This window comes from Macrosteles quadrilineatus, unplaced genomic scaffold (genome assembly GCF_028750875.1).
Source record: "Macrosteles quadrilineatus isolate MER2022 unplaced genomic scaffold, UCM_ALF_1.0 Scaffold_3__2_contigs__length_128488019, whole genome shotgun sequence".
In the NCBI taxonomy this organism is placed as follows: Eukaryota; Metazoa; Arthropoda; class Insecta; order Hemiptera; family Cicadellidae; genus Macrosteles; species Macrosteles quadrilineatus.
In genome coordinates this window covers 120,738,087-120,750,401 of record NW_026542596.1, presented here as the reverse complement: position 1 = coordinate 120,750,401, position 12,315 = coordinate 120,738,087, and the positions used below count along the sequence as shown (strand labels likewise).

Here is a 12,315-nt window from a genome sequence, read left to right as displayed (position 1 = left end):
AAACCTATACAAATTTGAACGAATGTTGTTTTTACCCTCTGGGGACATCAAAATTAAAAAGTAAATCGGTCCCAGGCCTTGGTTTTACCGTGACACCTACGGTAATACGTAGCTACTTTCCCTATAGGGGAACTTTGCTCAAACTCTAATGTGACAACCCGGAGTTAAAAAATATTCCTGATTGTATGGATTATTGTGTATTTAAATATTTGTAAACTATCAAAATGGTTAGACATTCGTCAAAGTAATATTTTTTCAATCTGCTTGCACTTATACTTTATGTCTATCAATGTGTAACAAATAAGAAAGTCTAACAATCAGAGACGAATAAAAATGTAAAAATATTTTTCTCAACCGATGTGATGAAAATATTGATAAATTTAATTTGCAAATACATTCTGTTACTTCCACTATACAATGGTTATTTATAAAAGTACACATAATGATTTTCAACCAGATCTTAAATCAAGATTTCCAACAATCGATGATTCAATCTAGTTCTAACTCATAGTTCAGTAAGAGATCTGTTTGAACCAACACAGACCAATACCTTCAATAGAAGCTGTATAAACGGATCGCATGGTCGACCGATAGCCTCCATTACCTCGCTAAACGGGCACAATCGGTTTATCTGAGATCTAACGTGGCGCATCATCAGTTGGGGCTCACGCGATCAAACAAAGCTTCTGCTTAACAAGCGATCACACATGTGCACCGACAAACATCTCAAACTAACATTGATCATGACAAAATATCACCAAACATCACAACGTATCACCGACCATCACAAACATCACAAACTAACATTGATCATGACAAATTATCACCAAACATCACAACGTATCACCGACCATCACAAACATCACAAACTAGCATTGATCATGACAAATTATCACCAAACATCACAACGTATCACCGACCATCACAAACATCACAAACTAACATTGATCATGACAAATTATCACCAAACATCACAACGTATCACCGACCATCACAAACATCACAAACTAACATCGATCATGACAAATTATCACCAAACATCACAATGTATCGCCGACCATCACAAACATCACAAACTAACATTGATCATGACAAAATATCACCAAACATCACAATGTATCGCCAACCATCACAAACATCACAAACTAACATTGATCATGACAAATCATCACCAAACATCACAACGTATCACCGACCATCACAAACATCACAGACTAACATCGATCATGACGAAATATCACCGAACATCACAACGTATCACCGACCATCACAAACATCACAAACTAACATTGATCATGACAAAATATCACCAAACATCACAATGTATCGCCGACCATCACAAACATCACAAACTAACATTGATCATGACAAATTATCACCAAACATCACAACGTATCACCGACCATCACAAACATCACAAACTAACATTGATCATGACAAATTATCACCAAACATCACAACGTATCACCGACCATCACAAACATCACAAACTAACATTGATCATGACAAAATATCACCAAACATCACAATGTATCGCCGACCATCACAAACATCACAAACTAACATTAATCATGACGAAATATCACCAAACATCACAACGTATCACCAACCATCACAAACATCACAGACTAACATCGATCATGACAAATTATCACCAAACATCACAACGTATCACCGACCATCACAAACATCACAAACTAACATTGATCATGACAAAATATCACCAAACATCACAATGTATCGCCGACCATCACAAACATCACAAACTGACATTAATCATGACGAAATATCACCAAACATCACAACATACCACCGACCATCACAAACTAACATTGATCATGACAAAATATCACCAAACATCACAACGTATCACCGACCATCACAAACATCACAAACTAACATTTATCATGACAAAATATCACCAAACATCACAACATACCACCGACCATCACAAGCCATTTCAAAATCCCCAACCATCGCCAAACATACCAAACTATCCCAAACTCTTTTGTACTGATACTACTACATAAGGTTTGATCAGTATGTCAGCTACTACTAAGTTATTGTTTTGAGAAGTAAAAGTAACTTGCACCCCCTCCCCCTTAATTTACTACGTAGTTAGTAGTACTAGGTTAAACTGTAAGACGACAAAAGAGTAATTTAATATTTTTTTACCATTCTGATACAATGCTATTAAAAGTCATCTTTGGTTGCCATGATGTTACCTATGGTCCAATTTCTTTTTCTTTTTTTTTATGTCGATTGTTTAGTTTCATCAATACCGGTAAAATGATATGAATGTTTACTATACTTCCCATTTGATAATTTTGAGCTACCTACCTTTCTAACCCCAAGGGTACAGTTTTTTAAATAACCATAATTGAGCGAAGCTCACTTTCCCTCACTTTGTAACTTCTTTGTAAGAGCATCAGAATGTAATGGCTTGACCAATTGATAAAATTTGGCCAACAGCTAAAGAATACTGAGCACAATGTTTTGGTAAAAAATATTTGCGAATTTCCTTCTGGATTTTATTTTACGGGTCACGCAATTTCGCTTGTTATTTTAATGTTAGTTGAAATAAAAATTATATTGGGTTTATGACATATGGGTTTATCTCGTTTCATTTAAATAAGATAAACATATGTTAATTGTTTGTAACTGTTTTGTTTACATTTCAATGTTTACTTTCATCCTAGGTTAAAGTTGGAATGTAACAGTTTATCAATGGAAGTAACAGTTTTGCTATGTTTGTTTTGAGCATGCCTCAAAGGCCACGTCGTAATATTGGTCGTCGCACTAATAATGCAAATATTGTAATTGTAAGAGAGTGGCGTCGTGAACAAGAAGAACCAGATGAAGCAGCGGCCGAAGAAGCTGATACGATAAAACACCCACAACCACCCACAACCACACAACAACCCATGCATTAAAACGGATGTTTTTGCTGCAGTACGACGAAAAATATATTTTTGTGATTGATAACTGAGTAGGTGTGCTACTATAGGCAGTTAGCTAATCAATTCCAACATGAATTAGATGCACTAAAATTTTACACTTGCACTAACTGTCATCGCCAACAACTAACAGCTTCAAACCAATCACCGATTTGTTCACGTTGTCGTTCAAATGCAACTAAATTCACGGCGTTAAATAATATGGATGTGTCAAGTGTCCCGAACGAATTAACTGACCTGACGATTGTAGAACAAATGTTGATTGCACGAGTACATCCCACTATGCGCATTTACAAAGTACAAGCAAATGGTTAGGATGGCCAGTTTCACTACAAAGGTACAGTATGAACTATCAGATAAATTTGTCATTCTTTAGAACTTAAATAATATCGGGCAAACAAACGGTGAATCTGTTGAAAGGGACTATTTTGTAGGGTGTTATCTGCTTTAGCCATTGACAATCTTTAAATAATGCTTCGCTCATTTATGCGTCTAAAGTGTAACGGCAGACCATCCTAGTTAGTGTATCTCTTCGTGGCTAAGGTTGCCGCAAACCGATTCCAAATATCTCAAATAGTTAAAAAGTTAAGAGGAGAGCGTGCAGATACTTTTAAGCAACATTTATTTGGTTTAGATTGATATTGTCGCATCTACATGGTCATAAACGGTTTAGCCATCGTCACCTGCAGTTTTAAGAGAACTACTCTAACAGGTCATAAACTTTTCAGCTATCGCCTGGTGTTTCTATTGACACAGCTTCTCTAAATGGTCATCAATGCTTTTCCTTCACTTGTTATTTTATCGACACAGCTTCTCTATCAACTAAGCTGAAACGTCTGTTTAAACAGTTGGTTTTCACACAGCCACAACCGATCGTACATCAATCAGCTGTCACTAGGTATACTCTAATAGGCAATAAAAATGTTTTATCTATCAGCAACGGTTGGTTTTTACACAACTACTCTACCAGGTGTTAAATATGTTTTGCTAAACCACTGGCTGATATTGTCATAAATACTATAACATGCCAACAATGTTTCAGTTATCATTTGTTGGTTTTGAGACAACTAAGGTAAACGCACCAGTAGCTGACAGTATAAGAAACTATTCGCACTTAATAATCCATGGTTTTGAATAAATAGGAACTAAAGAGATATTACGAATTTTATGTGATTCTAAATTTAGTGTAGTTTTCAAATTTGTCATACAAAAAGGGTTTTTTAAATATATTTTATAACATTTTTAAACTTAATTCAACCTTTGTACGTGTTCCAGTGGCTGACAGTGAAAAAAGTGCTTGTACCAGTAGCTGACAGTCAGTTGTCCCAGTAGCTGACACTGGAACTATACATGTACTAGCTGCTAAACCTAAGGGTTTTATAATTTATAAGACGAATAAAATCTAACTTAATAATTAAATTATAAAATCATGTAAAACGTTGTTAAGAAAATTTATTTTACATATTTTAAAATAAAAAATATTTACATTAAAAAAAATGTATATGTTTTATTTATATTAAAAACATATATACATTTTTTTAGATAATTTGGCTTATTAATTAAAAAATTAAAATCATTTTATAAAATTGTGAGATCACATAAATTATAAATAGCATGCAAATTTCGATGGGTAAAACCAATTTAATATTGTGCAAGTAGCAAATATCCCCTGTCAGCTATTGGAACTTGTATGGCTTTTGTGTACCAAAGCCTGACATTGATATAATTTTTAATCCAAAACCCCTAACACCCCAATTTTATCATGAAATTGTCAACAAAGGTATAATTGATAAAAATAATGAGCCTAATCATTAATACTATTTAAGAAATTTAGCGAAATGACTAAAAACCAAACTTACCTTCTTAACAATTTCATTAAGGGAATCGACTAAATGTGATGTGTACAGACAGGGTCGCTTTCAAACCACCACCATTCAGCGAGTTTGGGCTAAATTTCACTGATTTTTTTGTAAACAAATCAAGAATAAACATATGTTCTTCTAACAATGCAATCATGTGTAAATATTTTTAAGAGACCACATTATAATGTAAAGAAACTCAAACTGTCAGCTTCTGGAGCACTGTCAGCTACTGGTGCATTTACCTTACTCAACACAAGCTACAATACAATACAAGCTATCAATGTTATCACCGATTGTTGCCCTAAACAGCTCCAATAGATCATCTATGTCTCATTCAGTTGTACTTAAAGAAGACGCTCTCCCTTTTTGGAGATATTCCTTCCCGTTTCTCCCATATATAGGTCATGCCACCATTGTCCAATAAGTGTTTTTCCATACCAAAAATTTAAACTCTAAGAAGTTAGGATATGTTTTTTATCGAACCGTGTACATTTCGTATACAATGATAAAACCAGCAAACTGGCCATTACCGTTTAGTACAATTTTATATTACGATCGTGTGAGTGTTCATAAAGCTTTTCCAGTACCAAGGTTTAATTATGGCATATTAGAACAATAACTCATGACTTAATTACTAAACACTTACTGGTCTCATATAGCGGTGCTTTCTCAAGTACAAAAACTGATGACAATTTAGTGGTGTTCCCAGTTGCAAAACCACGCGACATCGTTGCCATTGTTTCTAAGTTCATTGTAATGTTAACCGAATAATCGTACAGTAACTGAATGAATCCATATTAAATGGGGTTGTAGTACACATTATATTAACAATTTTGGTACTGTACTAACATAAGTTTTTAGATACGACTTAACCATTAGCCGCAAATATTACTATATCACAAGTAGTCGTGATCTACCTATTGACTAATTCTCTCACTAATTATGTCTCGTGCGTTTTATTATTTAAGATGTGTTCATGTGGAAAATATCTCAATTTATTAAGACCTAGTTGCATGAAGAACTGTTGACGAGAGTTTCCTATCTTTATTCATTGCTAGAGAAGAACACGGTAGTATAAAACTTTTATTGCACATCTTCATGTGACCTACATGCAATCAGCTGACCGATTGACCTTGAGAAACTGTATTGAAGGTCGTGTCACGTACATCCCTATATCCTAGGTTAGTTGCTGATGCGTCATTTAACTCATCCGAGGGCGAACCGTTTGTCGATTTTGTATCGTCAGTGAACTGTCCTCACTTATAAAACTAAGATACTTTTAAATCTCAACTAACAATTCTACTTTGCTTACTAAATTGGTTTTTATAATAAACTGAAGCTAATTTTTATAACTATGGTAAAAAAAACAGTTATTTGAGTTTGGAGTATTTTACTAACTGATTTGTACGAAGTGTTATTACTTGTGAATTAACAAAAACCGATGTGTCATGGAACGTTTCAATTTTTAATACGGTAAAGATAGTATAAAGTTTTATGAAAATTATGTTTAAGACTCTTTGTTAAGCAATTTTGAATAACACTAGTCCTAGTTTATCAAACAGTTATGACGTTTTGCTAATTATTTGCTGCAACAGTTCCAAAGAAAAAATATGCTGCGTGTTGTGAATTATAATTACTTATAAATAGAGGTTATTTGCCTTGGATTTTATTCAAATACACATTTTCAACCTTAAAAAAAGTATTTTATCCATACACTTACAGTTGTATAAGTAGGGTACACTATAACCGAATTTTAACTTTCACAACTTAAACTAAAAAAATATATATATTAACAAACAATCGTACTCAAAAACCCATCATGAACTGTTAGTAGAAGTTTTATATAAATGACACCTAAAATATAATTGTTAGCCAGAATTTAATTTATATACCATTTTTATTTCTAATATAGTTACTTACATGCAATATTAGTTGTTAACAATAATAAAATAAATCTTGAAGAAAAACACTAGTGTGTGTGTTTAATTAATTATATATGATTAATCGAAGACGTTCAAATAAAGCGAGAATACATGTTAACTGGTCTGAAAATGACTCTATGTGTGTTGCAACCGGATGCCATTCTACAACACGCCAGATCGCATAAATGCAGGTATTTTACACCAAATTATAAATATGCTAATTTCATCTACACTCAAAAAACAAAAAAAAACGTTTACAATAGATCAAAAAAGCTCAGTACGTTTACGATTCCTTTTCTGTCAACAGTTTGGTTGGATGAAATGCCAAACTAGATTATAAGCTTTGCTCAGTTGACTGGCCAATTCATTACACACGCTGGTTCATGCACTACCAAAGGCACACAAATTGACAGCCTAGCATTTCTCAACATGTGTTGAATTATAATAGACACGATCTACTAACACCACAACTTCCACGTATTCTACTGAGTTCAATTCTACCGATAAGTAGGCCTGCCATCCCATATTAGCAACATTGATTGATATGGATTAAATTTGATTCAATGATTAAATTATTTATATCCTCAAAGTCTTACAACGTATGTGCAAAGTCATCGATAATACAAAATTAAACATGGATAAAACATGTACTTCGTTTACATGGTTTAGAATTGAAATTTAAAATATGTGACACAGTATGTTTTTATCTATCTACAGTATGTTATCTTGTTCACCTAATGGAGGAAACTTGAGGTATGGAAAGCAGTTGAAAATTTAGGCGTACAAATATTCAAGTGTCAGTGGTTTTTCAGTGAGGATTTTAAATTTTAAACACTTAACAGTTTCAGACGCCCACATAATCTTAGATTTAGTAGATTTTTCATATTTGAAAAGTGAAAATCCCGTTAATTTTCAGGCTTTAAATAAACAATCCAGACTAAATAAACAGTTATCTTAATTGGTAACAAAGTTATACCGACTCCATTTTAAACTCACCACGTTCTCATACTGAGCATAAATAAGTCAATAGCGTGAACTAATTAGGTGATTACGTGATATTGTTTAGACATTTTTAACTTATAGGTTATAGTTGTGTGGCATAATCAATTACTGCACCTCAATACAATTAAAGATGTTTTGAGACCTTTGTTGCAAACGACTTATTAAAACAAAGTAGTGTGTCTAATTAGTATTATTTGAGGAGGAATCAAAGTTTGTTTGATTATTATGATTTATAGATTATTATTTATTTTGCCAATAGCTTTTATTAGATTTGTTACTGCTTCATCTGCAAGGTTTGTTTTTTTATTTATGGAATGTAAATTATAAAAAAAAATTAATAGAGTCTGTTCCATTGATGAATATATGTATTCTGCTGCAAAAAAATCCAAACATATTTTTTTTATTTTTTTTATACAATTTTAAAAATAACATGCTTCAATGAGTTTGTTTACAATGGAAACATTTTAGTAATTATTTTACTTAAAATATCAGAAAAAATTGAACATATCCAACACAATTTTCGAGGCATCATTGTATCTCCTAAAAATGATGACATACTTTCTAGATACGATTTATGTGTGTAGATTTATTGGTACAAGACATGTGACACAAAGTCGTGTATAAATCATTAATTTCTCGTCTGCTTTTCTCGGTTTTCGCAATGGAAGCATCTGGCTTGCGCTCATTAGTCTGACTATGTGCTTGTTCACTATCACTGTAACGTCAACTGATTTAATTCCTCTATTCTTCCAAAACAATTTACTCTTTTTTATTTAAATGTATCGAGTTACTATTTAATTTTAATCTCTCTTAAGGACATTTCGAAGGTTGTAGGTTGTAGAATGCTACTGGACCTATTTCTTGTCATGTTATAAGCTATGCAATGTGAAGAATTTTCTTCATTTTAATTTGCAAAAATAATGATTGTTACGAGTTTTTAACTGTCAATGCACATATTGCGTTCTACAAGCATATTTAGACGATAATAATAATGAATTATATACGAAATGTTTTCAAATTGTCTGGACATATTTTGTAGATTGTTTTTTAGGCCGAGACAAATATAAAATGTCATATAAGTAAAAAATTTGATATGCCTATAGGTCTAAAATGCCCAGATTTTTGTTTGTGATTTTTATGAATTATTTTATATCTTGGGCATTTTCAAGATAGAAATTTCAAAATTGGTATAAATGTGTATTGTAGTAGGCAAATAAAAAGAGCTTGCAAAGTTTCGTTCAAATATTTCAAACTGTTTCAATATGGCGGCCACTTAAAATCTTTAATGCAAAATTTCATGAAACCCGTGAATATTAATAAAGTTTTTTTCCGATAAAAAATATAGAGAATTTAAATCCAAAACAAATGAGACCTTGTTTGTTAAAATCGGATGACAAACAACTGAGTTAGGCTATCAGTTTTCTCCTACATTTGGTTACGCAATTTAATAGCACTACCATACTGCTCTGTAAAATAACAAATAATAAACAATATGTCAAATAAATAAAATAATTCTTAAAAATCACAAACAGACCGACAAACAGAAATCCAGGCATTTAACATTTAGGTTATAGTTGGGTAGCATACTTATACAACATTTTATGTTTTGTCTTAGCGCAAGGAACAATTTCACAAAATATGTCCAGACAATTTGAAATCCCCATATGTATTCTTCTAACATTTGATATTTAGCTACAGTTAGTTCTATGTTACAAACATGTTACAACTAAATCCTCCTCTGTAATCACTGTACTTTTGCAGACATATCATGTACTTTATGTGGATTACATTAATATTACTGTGCTTGTAATATCAAGCAATAATCAAGTTTTATTTTTAATTTAATCAAACTACTATACATAACTGATGTTTCGGATGATGATAACTGTTATATTTTTGTTGATTTTAATATCACTCAATGTAAAAGCAAATGGAAGCTTGCCAACAATCATGCTCGGCAGTTTCCAAGACGTAGTTGAAAAGTTATGAAGGTCAAAAGAAATGCTCAACGAAGGTTTATTTGTTAAGATTTTGGATACAACGGCCAATCCACAATAACTCGCACTAGTGATAGAACTAATCTTAAGCAATAGTGCACGTAACAGGTAAAAACCAAATTCTGTAAAAGTTACAGGACAGTCGAGTGTGTATTTGTAGAGCAAACAGCTATATCATTCATGACTCAATCACATGTTATTGTCCTGTCAGTGGATTTCAATTGTTAACAAATAATCAGAGCCTAGGAAATAATGTATTCAATAATATTATTTTCATGATTTCATAAACCAGCTGTTTCCTGTTAGTAGGTTTATGGAGGTTTGTGTACTTACAACCACTCTCTAACATTTCTTTTCACCATTGAAACATTTCACAGATTGAATTGATTTAAAGTATAACAGTACTCATTTTTTGTAATAACACAACTTTATTTAAAAAACATCACATGGAAATTTATTTGATCATGTATCAGCATTTGATTTCCTTATCCATGGTACTCAAATTAAAAATGTAAAAAACATGATTTTCAACCGTTTACTCTTGAAACATAAAAATATCTGATTTGGATTACATGATTGTTCTGCATCATTCAGATACTGAGAAGATCATGTACAGTACATTGTATCCCATGCCATAACTCTCTAGTACTACATTTTGTACTTCATTAAATTCACTGTGTGTGTTTAACTTGAATAGGGAATACATCGGACATGTTAAGGGAAATATTTGTTTATGCAAATCATGTTAAAAAGGAAGCTGTGGCGGTTCTGCTAAAAAGTAATAGTGACCGGTTCAACTGCAACATTTTTAATATGTTAAAAAGACGTATGCATACTAGTATCTTTTTTTAAATAACCCTGTTACTAATCCAATTTTTTAATGCAAATCATGTTAAAAAGGAAGCTGTGGCGGTTCTACTAAAAAGTAATAGTGACCGGTTCAACTGCAACCTTTTTAATATGTTAAAAAGACGTATGCATACTAGTATCTTTTTTTAAATAACCCTGTTACTAATCCCTATTTAACATTCCGTCCGTTAGCAAAGCAGGTTTTAAGCTTTGGCGTCGTCTAGTATATTATTTTAAACCTACAATACACGGTTAGGGGTCCATTTTTGAGCATCAACACATTTATAACTCCCATGGGTTGAAGTATCGTTCATTAGTATATTTCTAGGCGTTATTTATCTTATATCTATGTACGATTAAATGAACACTTCAAACCAGTTTATCACGATTAACCAGTGACAGTTATCGTTGTATTTTATATTATACCATAAGATTATATTATATCAACGAATTAAAATATATTATAAACTTTTAATGGAATGATACAAAGCTGTTACTTACTCATAGTAGAAGTAATGTAGGTCGAGTTATAAGTAATTTTTAAAATACAAGTCAAACTACGAGCAATATAAATAACAACATAATTTAATTGCATTATTGTTTCTACGATTTTGGAATATCCTTTCTAGTTTTTTGTCATTAAAACACAAGTAGCACTACAACATTTTAATGTTTGACATCTCAAAAGATTTTAAATAAAAGAAGAGTCTGAGATGGTGTGAATTTCTTAATGCATATTTCAAAATTTTAAAAGGTATTACTCATGTTTACCTGTGCATAACGTGGTTATCAGCAGAATTATCCTTTGCAACAGGGTAGCTTGGAGCTTCATTTCGTCAGTCCTGTTTACATAATCACATGTCACCCCCGCACCATCCCCAAGGACACGCCTGCCCGTGTGCGTGTGCGTATGCGTGTAACTATACGTCGCGTCGTGGCGGCGGCGACGGTGGACGCGCGGATACTACTGAGGGATATTTTCACCGCGGCGCTTTCCTCCCTCCCCCACCCCTACCTAGCCAACCCTCCCACAACGTTAAACCCCCTCCCCGTCATTCACACGGGAAATGGTCGTTATGATTAGGTACTATCACTCGTGCTGTAACGCTTATCTATGGCTTTTCTGGTACACAACTAGAATAACAAAATAACACTATTTACGCGAGTTGCGTGCACTACTTTACCCACGACAGTTTTTTAATTACTAACAATTACTACTCATAACTTCTAAGATGGGTTATGATTTCGTTTTCTCATTGCCACTGACAGTGATGTCATTGTACCAAACATTAGTTGCACCACTCATTTAAGTTCCAAGTAAATTAAATTTAATTGGCCTGAACAGATGATTCGTTGAAGTTCAATGCATTGCAATTTTACTTCTTTTCTATTAATCCTTGAACCTCATTGGTCCTTTACCCGTGTTGTTAAGTAAACAAACAGTGCTGTTAAGTAAGTAAACATTGTTGTTAAGTGAATCTTTTCAATTCTAAGAACAGGAACTGAACTGAAAGGGCTAGTTTAAAACTGTCGTAGGTAAAGTAATTTTTCAATACATTTGTTCAGAAACTATTTTAGACTTTTATTTTATCTGTTTGGTTAGGTATATTTTTGAGTGTATAAAACCTCCTAACACTGCTTGTGTGTGGTTGGTGATTTACCGGGATAGTGAGTTAACCTTGTTCTATGAAGTTATAAAATTGTAAGGTGGTTAGGTTAGGGATAT

General features: G+C 32.8%; 1 protein-coding gene across 2 annotated transcripts in view; it reads right to left on the bottom strand.

Annotated features, from left to right (window-relative positions):
- The window catches only part of LOC128990363 (uncharacterized), a 42,314-nt gene extending 30,822 nt beyond the window's left edge, over nt 1-11,492 (bottom strand). For both annotated transcript variants that reach the window (XM_054412708.1, XM_054412709.1), the window contains exon 1: nt 11,361-11,492. In XM_054412708.1, coding sequence (XP_054268683.1) covers nt 11,361-11,421 — 61 coding nt within the window. In that variant the 5' untranslated portion in view covers nt 11,422-11,492. The remainder of the gene's footprint in view (nt 1-11,360) is intronic.
- Between the last annotated feature and the right edge of the window lie 823 nt (nt 11,493-12,315).